The 20,179-nt window shown below is 43.0% G+C and overlaps 3 protein-coding genes and 1 non-coding gene across 6 annotated transcripts; 1 reads left to right on the top strand and 3 right to left on the bottom strand.

Annotated features, from left to right (window-relative positions):
* Positions 1 to 1,381: 1,381 nt before the first annotated feature.
* Positions 1,382 to 7,990, bottom strand: LOC102717338 (glutathione hydrolase 1-like). Of its 2 annotated transcripts, XM_040523686.1 has the most exons (7): positions 7,868 to 7,969; positions 7,371 to 7,714; positions 2,960 to 3,475; positions 2,517 to 2,752; positions 2,160 to 2,424; positions 1,879 to 2,016; positions 1,382 to 1,739 (listed from the first exon to the last, which is right to left on the bottom strand). In XM_040523686.1, the coding sequence occupies exons 1-7, from the start codon at positions 7,872 to 7,874 to the stop codon at positions 1,518 to 1,520; spliced, it is 1,728 nt and encodes a 575-aa protein (XP_040379620.1). In that variant the 5' UTR covers positions 7,875 to 7,969; the 3' UTR covers positions 1,382 to 1,517. The 2 variants fall into 2 exon arrangements, with proteins under 2 accessions (XP_040379620.1, XP_040379621.1); XM_040523687.1 differs by lacking the exon at positions 1,382 to 1,739 and having other exon boundaries at positions 1,925 to 2,016; positions 2,096 to 2,424; positions 7,868 to 7,990.
* Positions 7,991 to 11,452: 3,462 nt separating this feature from the next.
* Positions 11,453 to 11,524, bottom strand: TRNAW-CCA. The gene has a single exon. It is a non-coding gene; the product is annotated as a tRNA-Trp (tRNA).
* Positions 11,525 to 13,122: 1,598 nt separating this feature from the next.
* Positions 13,123 to 13,756, top strand: LOC121054197 (protein EPIDERMAL PATTERNING FACTOR 2-like). Its single transcript, XM_040523215.1, has 3 exons — positions 13,123 to 13,210; positions 13,407 to 13,485; positions 13,528 to 13,756. The coding sequence occupies exons 1-3, from the start codon at positions 13,123 to 13,125 to the stop codon at positions 13,754 to 13,756; spliced, it is 396 nt and encodes a 131-aa protein (XP_040379149.1).
* Positions 13,757 to 14,838: 1,082 nt separating this feature from the next.
* LOC102717614 (LRR receptor kinase SERK2) lies at positions 14,839 to 20,066 on the bottom strand. 2 transcript variants are annotated; one of them, XM_040522997.1, is made up of 11 exons: positions 19,746 to 20,066; positions 18,468 to 18,600; positions 18,303 to 18,374; positions 17,843 to 17,986; positions 17,527 to 17,598; positions 17,341 to 17,412; positions 17,147 to 17,259; positions 16,896 to 17,024; positions 16,479 to 16,820; positions 15,865 to 16,259; positions 14,839 to 15,483 (listed from the first exon to the last, which is right to left on the bottom strand). In XM_040522997.1, the coding sequence occupies exons 1-11, from the start codon at positions 19,843 to 19,845 to the stop codon at positions 15,172 to 15,174; spliced, it is 1,884 nt and encodes a 627-aa protein (XP_040378931.1). In that variant the 5' UTR covers positions 19,846 to 20,066; the 3' UTR covers positions 14,839 to 15,171. The 2 variants fall into 2 exon arrangements, with proteins under 2 accessions (XP_040378931.1, XP_006653479.2); XM_006653416.3 differs by lacking the exon at positions 19,746 to 20,066 and adding an exon at positions 18,991 to 19,060 and having other exon boundaries at positions 14,855 to 15,483.
* Positions 20,067 to 20,179: the final 113 nt, after the last annotated feature.

Genomic DNA, 20,179 nt, shown 5'->3' on the forward strand with positions numbered 1-20,179 from the left:
AGACGCTGGGTAAAAGGTAATCTAAGGTGTTGGCCTAGCTTGCCTGCGAGATCGACGATGAGTTAATTAACTAATTTCCATGGTGATGCACTGATGCATCACATCAAAGAGACGCTGGGTAAAAGGTAATCTAAGGTGTTGGCCTAGCTTGCCGGCGAGATCGACGATGAGTTAATTAACTGGCCAGTATACGTAGCTGTACATCGAGGTAGCTTGTAGCTTACTACCGGCCGGTAGTGTGATCAGTGTTCCTTTAACGCGGAGAGCTTCGAAGCCATCATTCGGCCAAGCACGATTATATTATATATATTTTTATGATTTTAGACGGTTTTTCATTACGATAATTAACCATGTCTCGCGGTGGAGAAACCACCGGTTTTATCTATACTATACGATCGAGATGTGATTTGTCATGGAAACAATGCACATATCAAATGTTCAAATCAGTGTCGTCTTGGCTAGTTCGCAGGAGAGAGTTCACGTAAACCAAGAAAAAGCCATTAGTATATGATTAATTAAGTTTTAGCTATTAAAAACTTGGAAAATAGAATAATATGGTTTTTTAAAATAACTTTCGTATAAACTTTTTTAGCAAAAAATATACCGTTTAGCAGTTCAGAAAACGTGCATAAAAAAAGATAAAAATTATACTCAACAGTGTCTCAAGAACGAGCCCCTTTACCTAACTGAGCCACCATCGACGGTGCTGGGATCGTGATAGCAGCTGCCACTTGATCGCACTCTTTGGAAGCAACGATCGGTCGATCGCTTGCCGGCGCTCTGCGGTTAATTGCTCGTCCTTGCCCCTCCTCCTGTGCAGGATTTGACACTCTGAATTTTCATGGATCATAGCCATGGATTTCCCATGGGTGGCCAGTAGTGTGACACTGTGACACAGTGGCTCTAGACGTTGCCAGTGCCGGCACGCCACCGCTACGGCGACGAGCCGACGAACATGACCAACACGATCGAGCCTCCCGACCGTCACATGAATACAGGTGGACGGCCGCATGTACGCGTGATATCTATCTGGTTCGATTTTGTTGAACCATTTTGATTCGTGAAATGAATCCGTGATCGACCCAAGGTATTTTAGATAGACTCTAGTTCAACTAAATAAAATAAATTTTAATTTATAGTAAAACTTAGTTTATTTTATTAAACTATATTTGACCCCATGGCTAATGGACCGAGAGAGGATTGACCACTTCTTTAGCCTGCTAGTGCTAGCCACGTGACCCACGTCCAGGCCTGGTAGTCATGGGCTATCTAGGCCGGCCCAACAGTAGCCCAAAATCTTGAACGTATTGTGCGTGGCAAATGCGTCCACAAATCATGCGGTATAGATTACTTTGCACGAATGATAGCTGAATATTTGAGATTAAATTGCACTCCAGTTATTTATTCGGCAGAAATCACTGAACAGAGTGACGTGTACAAAATCTGTCCATGAATGGCGCAGCACACAATCATCGCTGCATAGCACAAGGATCAAGCTAGTTCGCTCGGCCGGCGGCCTAGTAGCCGACCGGGACGCCGCCTTTCCTCGGGTCGCTGACGGCGGTCAGATCGCCGCGGCGCTCGACGTTGTGCACGACGAACTGGCTGATGGTCCCTCCGGCGAGCGGCGCCAAGACGTGGCCCTTGTTCTGCAGGTCTGCTCTCGTCGCGGCGTCCAGCTCGAAGTGGTCGCCGGTCACCGTCGTCCAGTTCTCGTACTGGACCACGTTCGGGATCAGCTGCGGCAAGAGAGAGTACAGACAGCCATGACATGAAACAAACCAAGCTTCATCATCAAGAGGAGAATGCTACGAAGAACAATGGAGGCTACAGCTCTGTGCGTGGATGGACGAAGCGAAGCAGACATTGGGCTCGGACCTGGTGGTACACTCGCGGCGCCATGACCGAGGACAACGGGTCCATGTTCTTGACGAAATGGTTGAGGAGCACCTCCATGGTTCCAGCTGGGATCATGCTTCCGCCACTGGCGCCAACGGCGGCCTTCAGTTTGCCATCCTAGGAGAGACACACATGACAGAACAATCAGAAAAAAAAAAAAAAAAAAACCCTTTCTGAAAGACTGAACTTTCCAGACATTTCAAATGAACTTCCTTCAGGCTCCAGAGCTCCATGGTAATTTTCATTTCGTGGTCCGTCACCTTGAGAATTATGGTGGGAGTCATGGAGGAGAGAGGCCGTTTGAGAGGTCTAACGAAGTTGGCGGGAGCAGGAGGTGGAGAGCTTGCAGACGTGTTCGCCAGCATGGAGAAGTCGTCCATCTCGTTGTTCAGCAGAATGCCCGTGCTCGGAGACAGGATCAAGGATCCGAAGTACGCGTTGACGGTAGTAGTCATCGAAATGGCGTTTCTCTCGCTGTCGACGATGGACAGGTGGCTTGTTCCGTGGTCCTGAAGGATGTTCCACCTGCAATGCAGATTATTTACAAATTTACAAGGATTGGTTCTCCAGTACTCTAGGTAGGAAGAGATGTCTGTACTCGAAAAGAGAAGCATTACCTGTCACCATAGTGTTTAGGGGAAAATGTCATGTTATCATAGATGGTTTTCTTCAGGTCAGCAGCAAAATTGGGGGACATCATATCAGAGACAACTTCGTTAACATTCACAAACTCAGGGTCACCAAGGTTCATCCTTACAGCAAAGTAATGTTTCAAGGACTCAATTAGGCGATGGATCCCAAGAGAGCCAGAAAAACCAGCAGGGAGGCCATACTGAGTAAGGATATTCAGAACCTATTCAATGAGCAGGGGTACCATGTTAAAATGATAAGCTTAATGCAGAAAAAGATAAGGATATTCTTTATCACTTGTAAAATCCTATTATGCAACAGTATCTATTCTAGAAATCAAAATTGATTCTTGAAATCACACATACACACACACACACACACAAAAGCTACCAAAGAACAGTAAACAAAATTTAGTACAAAGAAAACTTACAAGCATTAGCCCAGCACCACCAGCTGAAGGAGGAGGCATAGTCAGTATTGTCAGGCCCATTACATTCTCGGAAAGTGGCTGCCTCACCTTAACTTGGTATTTCTTCAGATCTTCCATTGTTATGATTCCTCCAACGTCCTGAATATCCTTTACCAGCTGATCACCAACTGCGCCTTTGTAGAACGCATCCGGCCCTTTGTCTGCGACAGCTTCAAGTGTTCTTGCAAGCCTAGTGTTGCGACATACGTCTCCAACATTAAGGATATCTCCATTTGAGGTATACACGGCACTGATTCCCCTATTTTGGAGAATGCCATCTCTCGTGGCCTCCATCTGTTTTCTCAGATAAGGTGATACCCTGAATGCCCGGGCAAGCTTTGCAGCTGGCATCACTAACCTCTTCCAAGGAAGCTTGCCATGGCGCTTCCATGCCTCATACAGACCTGCAATTTCCCCAGGAACTGCTATGGAGAGAGCTCCCCTTGCTTTCAGCGTTTCATTGCCACCATACATGTCCTGAATGCACAATTGGCATCTCTACTGTTAATTATGTTTGTCTTGAATGGACCAAGATAATATTAGCTCAAGAACAAGAGGAGCCAATTATAGAGAAGGGGCACACAATTGTACACTGCACATTACACAATGTAAATTGTGTAGCTTAGGATAATTCCGGATTTGCTTGCAGGGTGACTTGCCTTCGCCTTCAGCCATTCCTCTGCTCATGGATTTTGTTTTGGGAGAAATTTTACAGTTCTTGAAAAAGTGCTTGGAGGTATTAAATTTCAGCATAAATTTTTGGTACCTCTAGGTACTAACAAGTTTTTACACTATAAAATACGGTATCTTAATATAACTTTTTAAGGATAGGAAAAAACACTTTGTTTTGCGAGCTCGTTTTGCTCATTACCATTTTCCCATATGCCCCCATTTAGGTTCTGGTCTTCTTTGGATCAAATTAGAGCACCTGTTCTTTTCTTTAGTTTAAACAATTAGGTTCTTCTAGATATTACATGTTTCTAGACAACATTAGATTAATTTATTAAGTAGTACTCCCTGCATTCATTAGTAAATGATGTTGGATAGTTCAAGTCATTTAGATAAAAACAGACGTAGTCTTTCCTTCAGTTATAAATATTTAGGATTATTTAAGGCATTCTCAAATAATTATAAGTCATTCGTTGCTTTTAATCTAATGGATCTAAATTTATTGTGCTACACCTATAGCATGTGCAATAGAAATTTTATATGGGTAAAATTTGAAATTAAAATATATAATGTTGCAATATATTCATGTAGTAGATACTATATTAAAATAGATGAGTTGGTAAATCTGTCTTACCAAACCAAAGTTTCGAATAAAATATTTTATATACTTATGGAAATCTATAATTAGATTTAAATTTTATTATGCAACTGCCAATAGCAATACAAGGTACTCTGACAGTGCCTAATATTTATCGTTTAGAATAAGATTTGGTCAAGCATTTCAAACCATCATAGTTAATTTTATATTATAACATATGTTTTAGGTTATAAGATGTTTAGTTTTTTTTCTAGATTCGTAGGGATACTAATGAATCTGGAGGTAACAAACTTATGATATTATGATAATCTCAATGGTTTTTAATAAATGGAACCATTGAATTTTGGAAATACACTTGACCATTCATCCAATTTGAAAAAAATAATTATCATTTATTTTGATGTGAATTGGTTTATTATTAAAGACATTTTGAGTATGACTTATTTTTTTTACATATTTGGATAAATCTATCTATTATATTATAAAGAGTTATGAAAGGAGGCACCATGTTTGCTCTCAAAGCTACAAATTACAACATTTATTAAAAAGATCTTAATTGTAAGATATGGTGGGTCCAGGTAATAATAATATATATTGATCAATAGTCATAGAAAAAAAAATGATTATTCAAGTTATATATAAAATCCAGACCTATAGTAATAGAATATTATACGAAATCCAAATACAAATACAATCTTAAGTATTAAATCATGATGTGCCCAGATTATAATAGAATAGATTGATTGATACATTTGTATATAACAAGACACACTTATATTTATATAGAAATAGAAATTAATAGTTGTATATGAAATCCAAACCTACAGAAATAGACCCAAAGAGTTGTATGTGAAATTGAAACCTATTAAAAAATACTACACCCATTTCATAATATAAAATGTTTGACTATTTTGGTTGCACGTTTGACCATTCGTCATATTTAAAAATTTAGTACAAATATAAAAAATGACAAGTCATCCTTAAAGTTCTTTTGATAATAAAGTAAGTCACAAACAAAATAAATAATATTTTCATAATTTTTGAATAAGACAAATGATCAAACATTACAAGCAAAAAAATCAAACATCTTACATTATAAAACGGAGGAAGTATAATATAAACTTGGATATTATGGAAGGACCTAATATCAATTAAATAGGTAGAAGTGAGGTTTCGATCCCATGATGAGATCAAAATATATTTTTTACATATAATGGTATTTGTTGAAATAATATTTCAGAGTTGTTAAATCTAACTCTAACTAAATATCTAGCTCCGTGCAAAAGTGTGCCGGAGAATTCCCTAGATTATTGAATAATACAAATTGTCAAACGTACGTATAGAAGTAAACAATGTCATCTATTTAAACCCTGAGAGGGTATTATTTTTCAAGTCAAATATACACAAATATCATTTCTTATATTATAAACTCAATATTTGAGAGTTTATTGATGGTCAAAATTTTAAAAATTTTACCAGTTATTGTTCTAAACGTCGAATATTTATGATACGATGGATACATTGTTGGTCAAACTTTAAGTAGGATAGACACTTAGTTCAGATTGACATACTATTTTTTATTATGTTTTCCTGAAATTTACGTGCCAATAAACGGCATGTGTTTAATCAGTTAACAAGCCTGGTATGCAATTTCTCTAACTGATCAGAGAGACCCAGAGAGCAGACTAAAAGGCAGATTTCGTCCTTCTACAATGCTGCACATCAGCACATGCCCTCGCAAAAGCAGAACGAGCTGATCCTGACGTGATTGTATTGCAGTATGAGCCTCTACGCTCGCCTAACTTGGATTCCATTTGGCTTTCCCCGAATTTGTGCTGGACCAGAGAAGAAGCTAAAGCAGCGAAACGCAGGGGACAGCCGTGCTAGTGGACGATAGCGTGAGGCACATCCAGAGGAGGAACCAAGACAAGGACCGGCATAGGAGATGGCACCAGCACCACTAGGGCATGCACACTTGCACAGTCGTCTTCACCTACGACCAGTGAGTTTCCAGCCACATGGACGGTTGATTGCCCATTGCTCTTCCCGTCAGTCCAAGGCACATTCGCCAAAGGAGCAACGTGATTAGTAGTAACAAATAGCCCCAATTAACATTTCTATTTGCTAGCAGAGGGATGTATCTAAGGCTCTAACTATCTATGCCCATTGACACTTTCTGTGTTCGCTGTTTAGAGCATCCATAAGAGAGTGGCTAAAATTTGGCTATTGAAATCTCAATTTGACCATTTACTTGAAAGAATTTCATCTTTAATTTGACGTGTACTCTAACAGTAACAGACTATTCATCCACTCTCCAGATCCCAATAGACTTGGCCATCTTGGATGGGATCGGGCGATCTTTGTCGCAACAGATCAGGACAGTGTCGGGGCTTTGAGGTGAGGGGAGGCGGCGCTTGCTGACGGGCAGGACGTCGGAGACACTGCCCTGCGCCGGAGAGAGTAGGGAGCACCGGAGACGGGGAGAGGAGCGCTGGAGACAGGGCGGCGCGAAGATATGGGGAGTGCCAGAGACCTGTACCGGAGAGAGTGCCCTGCACCGAAGAGAGTAGGGAGCGCCGGAGACGGGGGAGCACCGGAGACAGGGCGGCACCAGAGAGCGGGAAGCGCCGGAGACAGAGGTCATTTTTTCAGCATAATTGTTAACGTTTGGTATATCTAATTATTTGATCATTCTTTTGGAGATGCTTTTAATTTGTGGCGATGGAACAGAAGCTACCATGTTTCATAATAGATAGGAAATAAAGAAAAAGGAAATCAAGAAGCAACGAGTACCATGTGAATCAACTACCCTACTGGCTAGTGGATTAGTGGCAGTAAGCAGTAAAATTTGGTATGACTAATTACTACTACTGCTGTACTACATTTCAATCTCCACAGATCAAGTTTTGTGCTTATCTAATTAGGATAGGAAATACTACGTAATATTGCTCTCGAGTTAATTAATTTATTGCTAAGTTGTGACTGATTAGAGAAACATCCAACTGATAATTGCATAGCACAGTTCAGTCAGCCAGTGAAGCAATTGGCTTTGACTACACTGGATTGTACGCTACCGTACGCGAGTGTTTGGGAGTAGTTGCTGACCTGGGATGCGGCCATGGGGGCGGTCTCGCGGGAGTCGTACGCGACGGCGGTGCCGTCGGCGAGCCTGACGAGCATGAAGGCGCCGCCGCCGACCCCGCTGGAGGCCGGGCTGACGACGCCGAGGCAGAGCGACGCGGCGACGGCGGCGTCCACGGCGCTACCGCCGTCGCGGAGCGCGTCGCGCCCGATCCTCGAGCACCGCCCGTCGTCCGCCGCCACGGCGCCGTGCCGCGAGGTCACCACCTCCCTCCGCCCCGCCGCCGCCGCCGCCGCAGCTCCGGCGGCAAGGGAGAGGAGGAGGAGGAGCAGCGCCGCGGTGGCCGCCCATTGGTGATGGCGCCGAGCTGGTGGGTAGCGGTGAGACCGTGAGAGCGTGCGTGAGACCGAAAAAGAGAAGAACAAAAAGGCTTAGCGAGAAATTGGTACCCCGCTGGCCGTTGCAACAGCGCGCGCGGACCAGTGAGGAAGGAGATGATGACACACACGGCACGGCATACCGTTCATGGGCGAGCGCGGCCGCGCGCGCGGGAGATGGCGGGTGCTTGGGGGCCGGGGATAACGCTTCGCCAAGCGAGTTGGAACCTGCAACTTTGCAAGCCTCAAACCACTCTATCCTGTATATAGACTACAGGTAGCATATGCCCGTCTTTTTGTTTTTTTTCCTTATGTTTATAAACAAAATTTTAAAATTTCAACCTAGAATTTTAAGTTAATTTTGGATTTTTAATCATAGTTTATTTTTTAAGTCTAGATCGCTACAAACATGTATATGAAATATGTATTTACAAATTATTTATTATTTGTAAATATATCGTTTGGATTTTTCCATGAAAAAACCAAGCATTCGCCTCTCTTTTTTCGACCAGAAAGAAGACCTACATCTGTAGAACCGTAGGCCAAACACACCCTTAATTACTGTCTCTGACACATTCAAATGTAGCCGACGTCATCTGAGTAATATTATAGGAATTAAGATTTAAATGCCGATGGATAGTCGTGGTATTGATAGTGTAGGCGACGTCACATGAGTATCAAGATTTAAATGCTAATGGATGGTCATGCGTTCATAATTCTACCACTACTTCCCGATTGTCTCAACGAAAGACATATTTTATTTTGAATTGTTGTTGTTGGTCCTAATTTAAAGTTAAACACAACGAATGTGTTTCAACCATAAATTTTAAAACCATAAAATAACACAGAATTCTACTTGGAAAACACTATAGAGCAGTATATTATATTGCTCCATAGTTATCTTATATGAACCATATTTTGCACACATCACAGATGCCTCACCTGGGAAGGGCTATGAGCATCATCGATGATGGGCCTTACTTAAAACCCGTTAAAGATGAGACCCATCGGTGATGGCCTTTGGCCCTTCAATTATTAGTATTCCTTGTTAGTGATCACTAATCCTTTCCAGGCCTCTATCCATTATTAATATGCGTTTAGGCCCATCATAGATGACTGGTTTCCCAGCCATAAATGTTCAGTCAACACCTCTACTCGTGAAGGCCACCAACACCAACGATGGGAGAAGTACGGAGGAGGCACCGACATCACCGATCGTCCTATTGTGCAAATCAATTTTTTCTCTTTCAATATATGTTATTGTTACCTATGGAAGCATTCCTAATTTAATAAGATGATATATATATATATACTTATGATTTAATCATTTTTAAGGAAACTAAGGTCATCATAAGTTTTGAAGTTATCAATAGCAGGAGGGGTTTAAAGATGGTAAACGACACGAGGTGTAGTTAGGTCGGCCGAAGCACCCTACTCAACTGTGGGTCTGCCCCTGATTGCAACTTCAGTCCGCATAAGTGTCATCGTCCTAATCCAAAACAAATTGGTGCACGTTCTAGCTAGGGGGCGGGTTAGAATGCCAAGCTAGATTTGTACCTAATATCCCCCACTCTTTACCAGCCACCATGGTTGTCGGTGGCTCCGATCGTCTCGATGAGTGTTGGCTTGATACCAATATGTGCCCAATCCAATGCCGATCATTATCTACCAAGTTTGGCACCAATTGTTATTAGCTGGAACCAAAAAATATCAATTTGGTACCAATAAGTATCAGCTGATATTCAACATGTATTGGCTGATACCGATCTAGTATCATAACATTTAGATGAGATACTAATCTTTTTTGCCAAACACAATACAAATACATACCATTATAGCACGTGTGAACTCACCTTAAGAATGCACACGTCCACATCCTACCCTATGAGCATCTATGAAGATTTAGCCTGACAAAGGTAGTTCTTACAAAAGGTGATTTTGACCAATGTGAGCTCTTTCAATTAAGTAAATAAAATTTATCCTTAAAATAGTTGTCATGACCTGCTAGAATGCTAGTCTCTTCAATTACAACATGTGTTGTCTTCGACATAATATAGTCAAACTTTTTAAATTTTGGCTATTAATAAATTAGCAAAATTTACTACATGACACTTAAAATGTACGGTCTTTGCATGTAGACACCACAAGAAAGTGGTTTTGCTAAAGGACATTGAAAAAAATGTGGTAATTTGGCATGGAACACTATAAGCATTATAATAATATTTTCAACAGAGTTGGAGAGAAAAATTAACTCAAATGACTTTGCAAGCCTTCTTACAAACTAGCCCCGTATGTCATTCGTGTTCTCTCCCTCTTTCTCCCCTCTTCGTTCACACAAGACAACATCGGTGATGACTAAAGAGCATGCATACTGTGCCGACCTCAAACAGAGCTGCTGTGTGCCATCGAGTTGCTGACTGACAATCTGCACGGCTTCAAGAACACACATGAACTTTGTACTTCAAATTCGCATGTGGGCTGAATTAAAACGTACGAGCTGTCCAAACTCCAAAGTAGGGAAGGAGCCTAAAAATAAAAACACACATATGGATTTGGACTTTGTTGAACTGGTTGTATAGATTAGTTGCATATGTATGGATCTGTTCGTGCTTTTCAAATCGTGCGTGGGTATGAGCGCATTAGACATACCCAACAAATTACGGGTACGCTCAATAGATTGTACAACAAACTGTCGATCATGTATATGAAAAGACATCAACGAATTGTTAGCGTGAAAAATGATATTGTGGATACTCTAAATAAATTGTTCAGGGGCAAAAAAATTCAGCAAACTGCTGATCTTGATATGGTAAGCAATCGATAAATTGGTGTCATGAAAGTGATATCAACAGATTGTGGATACCCTAAATAAATTGTGCAGGGGGCAAAACAGACTATGGACCCTAAATAAATTTTATAGCGGCAAAAGAAAATCAACAAAGTGCTGATCATGATATGAAAAGACATTAACAATTTGTTCTCATGCTAATGACAATAAAAGATTTTGTGGATAGCCTAAATTAATTGCACAGGGGAAAACTCAATAAACATTCAATTATGATATGGAAAGACATCAACAAATGTTACGAGCATCAACAGATTTTGGATATACCCTAAATAAACTGGCAGGGGGAAAACAGAGTGTGAATACCCTAAATTTACAAGTACAAAAAAAAAACTGTTAATCATGATTTGAGAAGGCATAAACAAATTGTTGTGTGTGCCGGGGGGGGGGGGGTCCGAACTTCAATCAGGAATACTGTTATCATGCAAATTACATTAAAAAATATTGTGGATAACATAAATAAATTGCACAGGGAAAAATCAACAAACTTTCAATCATGATATGCAAATACATCAACAAATGTTATGAGCATCAACAAATTTGGATATACCCGAAATAAATTGTCAGGGCAGACCAAAGTGCGAATACCCTAAATTTACAAGTAGCAAAAGAATCAACAAACTGTTAATCATAACAAAAGAGTGTGAATACTGAATACCCTAAGTTTAAGTGGCAAAAAGATAAACAAGTGTTAGTCATGATTTTGAAAGGCATAAACGATTTGTTGTGTGGGAAAAGAATCAACAAACTGTCAATCATAACAAAACAGAGTGTGAATACTGAATACCCTAAATTTATGTGGCAAAAAGATAAACAGGTGTTAGTCATGATTTTGAAAGGCTTTGTTGTGGGGAAAAAAATTCCGGATTTGAATCGGGACTATTGAACCCGACGTGAATCGAACACGCAACCTTCTGATCTGGAGTCAGACGCGCTACCATTGCGCCACGGATCCGGCTTATCATATGCATAACCAAATTTTAATTAGTCAAAAAATTAAAGGAAGATACGGTAGATACCAATCCCATCTTCCTTCAGCCGAGATAAACTTTAGGGGAACTGCATGCGTTCACCCTCTCTATCTGTTAAATTTCCTTCGCTGGACATGCATCCGTATAAATCAGATCTATTTCATTGGGTGAACCATTACGATTGTGTTCTTCTCTGTAGATTTTTCTCAGACTTTTTTCCGGTAAACGACGTGTTTTTTTACAAACAGTTTTTATATATAAGTTATTCATCTCAACTTTGCAAAACAGATTTTTCTTTTAACTTTGTAATAAGTAATTTTATTGTTTATACCATTAAAGAGCTATCATAGAAATCAGAAAACATTTATCTTCACAAGAAAACACAGCCGCATGCTATCACACTAATGAGAATCTTCCTGATTTTGCACCTTGCAACAAAGTTCAGAGTACTATGAAAGTGCAGACCTCAGGACTCAGTAGCACAACTGTCCAGATAGCAGACGGCATTCAATCCTCTCCTCGGCCTTTCAATGAACCCCATTATTGAAGACGAGGCAATGCCAGAATGCCTGCCTCTTCATTCAACCCACCCTCGATGCATCCATGAACCAAATCTCATTCAAAGGATGCATGCCATGACCTCTGCTGCTCCAAAACTCATCAGGATGCTGGAGTACAAAACTCAAGTCTATCCATATGACAAGGATCACACAAACAAGCCAAAACTGACAGAAGCATCACAGCAAGTTTCAGTTCATAGGCCATTCAGCTTAGGTCTGTCTGAAGACCAAGCTAAACATGAACTGCTACAGGCAATCCAATCCTGGACTCCTAGGAAGCAGCTCGGATCATCCACGGACATACATAAACCTTGGAGCTTCATTTATTGGACATCTATCTATTAACTGCAACAACGGATTTGCAGATGCATTGATGAGAGCAGCCTGACTAGAGCTGCAGCTGCACGTCAACCGAATCAAAATTCGAAAGCACGCAGCAGCACAACTTTTTTTTTTTTCTCTTTTGCGTTCGCGATCAGAAATTCAGAAACTCAGAACAGTAGCGACGCAGGTCACGCAGCTTAACAGTAATGCATCTCCACGGGAAGCTCACGTCGGCCGCTTCTCATCTCGCGCAGCTGACTGATCTCGCGCAGCCATAAATACGCGCCCGGCGGGAGCAGCGGCCGCCGTCGCCATTGCTGCCCGTCACACGCATCGCTAGCTCCGCTCCTCTCCCTCCCTCCCTCGTCGTCGTCGTCTTCTTCGTGTCCGTTCTTTTCGCCGCGCGCGCGCGCGCGCACGGGCTCCGTGTGGATCCTCCACGTCGAGGATCCTGTGAGCCGCCGCAGTCGGTTTATTTATGATCGCGCGCTCGTTCTCGCACGCGGCGAGCGCGCGCGCCGGCCATATATACGTTCTTGCTTGCATGCCCACTACTCGATCGGCTGCTTGCTTGCTTTGCTTGCTCTGTGATCTCTCTGCTTGACTGTTCGGCGTGTCAATCTTGTGCTGATCAGCTAGCTGGTGCTCCAACTTCACGTCGGTGTTGTCGTGACGGGGTTCACCGGCAATTGACGAGGATGTTTAGTGCCAGGGCGCTAGCGTTTGCGTTTGTAGTGCTCGTGATGGGCTCCTCGTGCGTGGCTGATGGCGCCAGGACGACACCAGGTAATTCACCAGAGCTTCGCGTTAATAGATGTGAACGTACGGTGACCAATGTTATGTACGTACCAACCAGTAGTCGCACAGTAGTTCCCAAGTTGATCGGTCACTTCATTGACTGAGAATAAGAATACACGTGTTCATGGTAAGCTTCTACTTACATGTGTTGCATGTACCTTACGTTCGTTGCACTGTTCAGCAGCCGGCGGCCTACGCGACGGCACGGCGGCATCCGCTGCAAACGGGAGAACTACTGCCTACGACGACGGCCAGACAACGTCGTCGTTCCATGAGAACGGGCGGCAGCAGATCAGCGGATTCAGCGCGCGCGCGGCGGCGGGGGAGAGGGAAGAAGAGGAGGTGACAACGGGGATGGACGGCGGCGCGGGGGCGACGGGGTCGAGGCTGCCGGACTGCACGCACGCGTGCGGGCCGTGCTCCCCGTGCCGGCGCGTCATGGTGAGCCTCCGGTGCGCGGAGGCCGCCGAGTCGTGCCCCATCGCGTACCGCTGCATGTGCCGCGGCAGGTTCTTCCGCGTCCCCACCCTCTAGCCACCACCGTACCACATATACGTGCGACGCACGTACTGCCAGTAGATGGAGATAGGTGGATACACTGTTATTATTCTCTCCGTTTCAAAATACAGCGATCTTACGAATCTAGATATGCTAATACTGTATGTTTAGATCCGTAGTTTTAGCATGGATAATATATTGTCCTAATTCGCTATATTTTGGAATATATTTTTTTCTAATGCCAAGTTGGGCTTCGTAGTAGCTGTAGCACGCGTGCGGGCAGGTAGGCCGGCGTCCCGGCATCTGAGCAAGCACGCTTGACGCACTAGCTAGCGTATCCTTTCTTTTCTTCTCTTTTTTTTTTTTGGCTTCTCCTTAGTTTGTTCTGCTGTCCTTTTGGTACGTAATTAACCTGGGCGTGAACTTTTGTTCATCATTTTGTCCCCTTGGTGTGTAAATTACTGCACTTTGCAGTGAACTCACTGTTGTATCTTTCTCCGTTCTATAAAGAGTTGTTTATTAAGCAATTGTTATATTATAGTTTGGTAATGTGAGAGACAAACATAAGATTTTGAAAAACTAAAGGATAAATGTGTTGGGATTTCAAAAGACTGTAGAGCATTCTAGTCTTTTATTTTACTTTTTCTGAATTGATTTGTACGCGGAGGCTAAAAACGTAGTTTTTTTTTTTTTTGGAAGATGGGGTATGATGGCTAATTGTGTTGTTCTCACACCGCCCGGGAGGCAGAAAATGCCGAAAAAACGGGACGCTGGCTGAACACCGTGTCAGGCAGTAGTGGATTTGTTTATGTAGAGCTGGGTGTCTGGTGATGGTCTGGCACTCGCATGCATGACACCATGAGAGCGCGCAGATGCTGCAGCACACAGGTAACCTGCTCGGCTGCATGATCATCGATCCAGCCTGCAACTACAACTCTGCAAGGCACTGGCTCGTCAGTGATCACTGATGATCAGTATCAGCCGTGGCATAAGCCATGGTCATCGGGAGATTTCTCTTGCGAGTTTAGCAGTACAGCAGTAGTACGTCCGCTGAATTTCTGAAAGCAGCAGAGTATTTTTTTCAATGGAGAGTAACAAGTACAGGTGGAACAGGTCATCCGGGAGACCAAAAAAGATTGCCTAGTATGTTTTAGCACCGTCAAAGATAAGCGTACGTACAATACAGCAAGAGATGCATCAGTTGTTCAGCCATTACACACGCACAAGCCGCCACAACAATGCGTTGCAATTTCGCCCGGCCGTGCAGTTCTAACGGCAACCAAGTGCAGCCTACTAAAAATTACCGAGGCACCAGGGAAGGGAGGGGTACAAGTAAACCATTTTTCCCTCCAGATTTGCCAGCTATCGATCTGTCTGTCATATACACAAACAAGGGGCGAAGAAGCAGTCGATCAAAGGTCGAATCTTTTGTCTCTTTTCTTTCCTTTTTTTTACCTCGGGCCAGACAGCTCCACCGCCCGGAGGTTGTAGGTCGAGTCGACGATCCAGTCGTTGTGGCGGGGGGCCAGCTCCGCCTCCTGCCGGACCACCTCCACCTTCTGCCACTCCTCCCACCGCTCGGCGAGGCCGTCGCCCTCCAGCATCCTCACCACCTCCGACATCTTGGGCCGGTCCATCGGGGAGCCCTGTGTGCAGAGTAGAGCCACCTGGATGAGCGACTCCACCTCATGCTCCTCGTACAGGCTCTGAAGGTCCGGATCCACCAGCATCTCCACCTTCTTCTCTTTCAGAAGCCCTTTCACCTGAAAAGACAAATCGGTTACTTGCTTGCCAGTTTCTAAAAGTAGCAGTTCAAAATTTAGACAAGGCATGCATACAGATGGAGCATGCCTCGGTACCAGACATGGCAAAACCTAGCTGCCAACTTGTCATGGCGTGCGTCTCCATAATTGATGACACATGGAGGGTGAACTGCCAGCTCGCTTTATCACTTGCAATGCTGATGATGTGGCTAAGAACCAACAGTCCAATAATTTCAACCATTTGTTCTAATTCTTGTACTAGTCACTAGACTGCTACGGAATATCAAAGGTGTGTTTTGGGAGACAACTAGTAGCATGCATGAGGAACAGCAAAATCATTTTTATGGCTGTCGGAATGTATAAAGATGTGGTAGTACTTACCCAATCAAGCAACATCACATCATCATCGTTTGCGAGACGGGCAAGATCAAATGCCCTTTGTCCTGTAATGAGCTCCAAAAGCATGATTCCATAGCCAAAAACATCAGTCTTCTCGGAGGACTTCCCAGTAGAGAGGTACTCGGGAGCAATATGTCCGATCGTTCCACGAACAGCTGTGGTTACATGAGTGTCCTTGTAATCCATAAGTTTGGCCAAGCCAAAGTCTCCCACGACTGCCTCAAAGTCTTCATCCAACAGAATGTTTGCAGCTTTGACATCACGATGAATGATCTTGGGATCACAATGGTCATGCAAGTAGGACAATCCTCTGGCAGACCCCAGCGCAATCCTAGTTCTTGTTTGCCATTCAAGTGGCGGATCATTTGGCTGGCGCTCTACAAAATCATAAACACAAGTCAACGAAATAATTACCTTATGGATGTATAGTATGTCAACAGAAACAACAGCTATGTTTAAGCTGTGTGTGGATGAAGTTAGAAAATAAATGTTCAGTGATTTCAATAACCATAATAGCTGTAGCATTTCATGTTTATATATGCAAACAAATGTGTAAGAAACCATTATGTGGTAAAAGGCAGGGAAGATTAAGGCACCTCGCAATCGTGAAGCAACACTCCCATTAGACATGTATGGATAGACAAGTAACCGTTCTGTAGGTGTCATACAAAATCCACGAAGCCGAAGAAGGTTCTTATGCACCGCCATGCTAATCATTTCAACTTCTGTTTGGAACTGGAGCTCACCACCAGGGGTGCGTTCTTCTTTTAATCTTTTGACTGCAACCAATGAACCATCCGCCAGTCTCCCCTTGTACACCTTTCCAAAGCCACCTCTTCCCAGAATGTTCTTATTGCTAAAGTTATCAGTAGCAACTTGAAGCTCCCTCAGTGAGAACCTCTTAAGTTGGCCAAGGTGCACTTCGGGATCCTCCTCGGCTGAATTTAAAGGAGACTAGATTATTAAAATGGATAACATAAGTTTCATGAAGTGCACTCTGATAAAATACAAACCAGGGACATCAAAGAAGTGTTCTTCAGGTTTACGCCGCCGCCACCATGCAAATCCAATTGCAGGAACCGCAAACAGCAATGCGGCAGCTGCAGCAACACCTCCAGCAATTGCTCCAGTTTTCGGATCACCTAATGGAACGGAATTAATTCCACAAGAATATGTCAAAGCCCCCCATCTGCATCATTTATGCATATACATATCCCAAGCAATATCACCAAAATGCAACAGAAATGTAACCATAGAAAATCACCTTGTGACACAGTTGGTGTTGGAGGATTGAAAGGAGGCGGTGGAGAAAAGGGTGGAGCTCCAGGACATGGTTTTGTAGTACCCGGGCCACAAAGGTCTTTATTATTAGCAAAACTGTCACAATAAAGTAATGATATGTCAGTCTTACAAGATGTAGTAAGCACTAAGAATCTAAAATTTATCTAGAGAAAGCACCTTATAGGGGTAAAGAGTGAAAAGGAGCCAGTTGACGGAACCTCTCCAGAGAGATTGTTATTTGAGAGATCCCTGCAGAATTGTTGGGCACTATGTTAATATGTATACATCTTAAAATTCTATTGCCATGTAGCAATAAGTCCTACATGTAGACATCGAATATGAATTAGCAGAAGGGCAACTTACAGAACTTGCAGTGTGCTGATATTGGTCAAGGATTTTGGAATTGTACCAGAAAGACTGTTGTTGTTAAGACGACTATCCTTACAAGAAGACATTCAAATAAAGAATTATGTTACAATCATTCCAACAGACAAGGCCTTCAATGAAATAAGCAACAAAGCAGAGAACTAAAATGCGGATGCTTTCCCCTCCTCTGTCAAAAGAGAACAAGCTGGGTAAACTACAGGAACTCTTTCTATTGCAAGAACCTTCCCTCCCGCCCTCAAGGACATACACATTTCATAATTATATCCATAATCGAAAAATGGAGTACTCTTACAGGAAACGCAGCTTGTAGAGTTGCCCCAAGGTTTCTGGAATAAAACCACTGAAGTTGTTCAGGTACAGATCCAAACTGACCAAGTTAGTTAAGTTTCCCAGTTCATTAGGTATCGTCCCACTGATGTTGTTGCTGTAAAGCTCCCTGTCAAAAGTCACAACATAATTAAATTTCAGGTTTCATGGCCCAGTGAAAGAGATGTCCAAACATAAAAAATGTTCCATACTATCATATATGATCGTTGAACAATAAATGTAGCATATTTGGCAATACAACCATCTTCGCCGCAAGAACAAGCCATGCATGTTTCAAGTTATGGAGACCAAACTTCTATGCAGTAGGTTATTTCAAAAACCAATCATCCATGAAGTATGTTTATGAGTTGACAAATTGAATAGATGCACTAGTGCATGGTGCAACTAAAAACATAATTCTCATAAGACTGGAAGTGTAAACTTACAGATATTGCAGATTTTTCAACTGCCCAAGCTGGGGCACCAATGCACCTGACAATTGTGCATTTCCAAGGTCACTGTAAAAAGAAAATAGATCGGTCAACACACAAAATGACCACATTCTCACTTATGTCATGCATAAATAGGATAACTTTCTGTCAAAAACTTACACTCTGATCACACTGTTGTCAGGGTTACACGTTACATGGAACCATGTGCATGGATTAACCAGAGTCGGATCCCAACTCTGCAGCACATTGTTAGCATCTTTCAGGCTTTGGCGCAGACTATACAGGGCATCACCTGACATTGAAATGAACCTCAATATCAGCAACATAGTAGTTGTTTAAGGGGGTAGATAATAGTTACAATAGATACTCAAAAGAAAATTTTTTTGTGCAAATCCAATCACCTTTTCAGGCTAAATTATGCTAGCAAATACAGAGTACAAAACAGTATGTGATATATTACTTCCATTTCTTAGGATACTATCTGCATAGCTCTCAATCTTTCTCAAGATTAGTGTTTGCACATTAATTAATATCAACACTACAGAGGTATTTGTGATTAATAATACCAAAATGTGGAAAAGGACAACACATAGAGTGCAACCAAAATATGTGCTTAAAAGGACTAAACTAATTGTATGTGCAACAACCAGATATATGGAGAAAAGCATGTTGAGGGGCACACCAAGTAATTTTAAATAGGAGAATTTGTTCAGTGATACGGTGATAACAAAGACCATGACTTTAGTTCCCGTTTGGAGAAAGCTTAAACTTGATAAGAACGATGGCCAATGCCCCCTTGAAGAGCAAGCTCTAGCATATACTCCTCTCCTCACAAACCAATTAAAACATAAACCCAGTTAGCTCTACCAGTTATTAATTCGGATAAAAAAAACTATCTTTCCACAAGAGAAGATTTCACAACTCATAAGCAATATTCTTCCATGCTGGAACCTAATGAGGAAGCCAATTCCTTTTGAGTTCATTTAAATTGGCTAAAAAGTACACCAAATTCATTGCAGATATTTGCAATCCCATTTCGGTGCACATACAAATCGTACCTACCAAACTTACTCCAGAAACCTTTTCTACCTTAGACAAATCTCCCAGCAGGGAGCAGTTTCGCAACACACCATCAGAGGGAAAATAAATAGCCTCGATAATCCATCAAGTCTACAAAAGGAAGGTCGGTGGGCGTATGTTTCGTCCCCATAAATGAATCGGTCAATCTCAATCCATCCACGCCCCGCCCCGCCCATGTACCAAAACATGTTGAATACTAGTAGTATCAACCAGTAACATGTACCCAAACAGAAGCACCCGACGACCGATAGATTCATCGAATCCAGAAGCAAGTCCAGAAATAGGGGGGGGGGGGGGGGGGGGGGGGGGCGTAATCCGCCCAAAAAAAGGAGCTGAATTCCGTGGAATCACACTAACCCTCCGTGTTGGCGCCGACCCGGCTGACGGCCACCGCCGCCACCACCCACAACACCGCCGCCGTCCAGCACAGCCGCCGCAGCAGCCGCGCCTCCGCCATCCCCGCCGCCGCCGCCGCTCACCTCTGCCAAGTCGACCCGCCCACCTCACGACCGGGAGCCCGCCCAGCGTCGCCTCTGCCGAGTACGTCGGTGGGTCGCCGATCAGCTCCCTCTCCTCTCCTCCGCCGCCGCGACAGCTCGGTCTCCTCCTCTGCCCTCCTCTCTCCAATGGAAGCGACCTGCCCTCTCTCTCTCTCTCTCCTATTTTTTTTTAATTAACCAGCGTTTTTATTCAGCTGGAGAGACTTTTTTAAAAATTTTGGCGAGCCAGTGTGTGTTCCAACCTAAAATGTTCCATTGGTAAAGGAGACCTGTTCGGGGGGGACGGCGAGA

This window comes from Oryza brachyantha, chromosome 4 (assembly GCF_000231095.2).
Source record: "Oryza brachyantha chromosome 4, ObraRS2, whole genome shotgun sequence".
Classification (NCBI taxonomy): domain Eukaryota; kingdom Viridiplantae; phylum Streptophyta; class Magnoliopsida; order Poales; family Poaceae; genus Oryza; species Oryza brachyantha.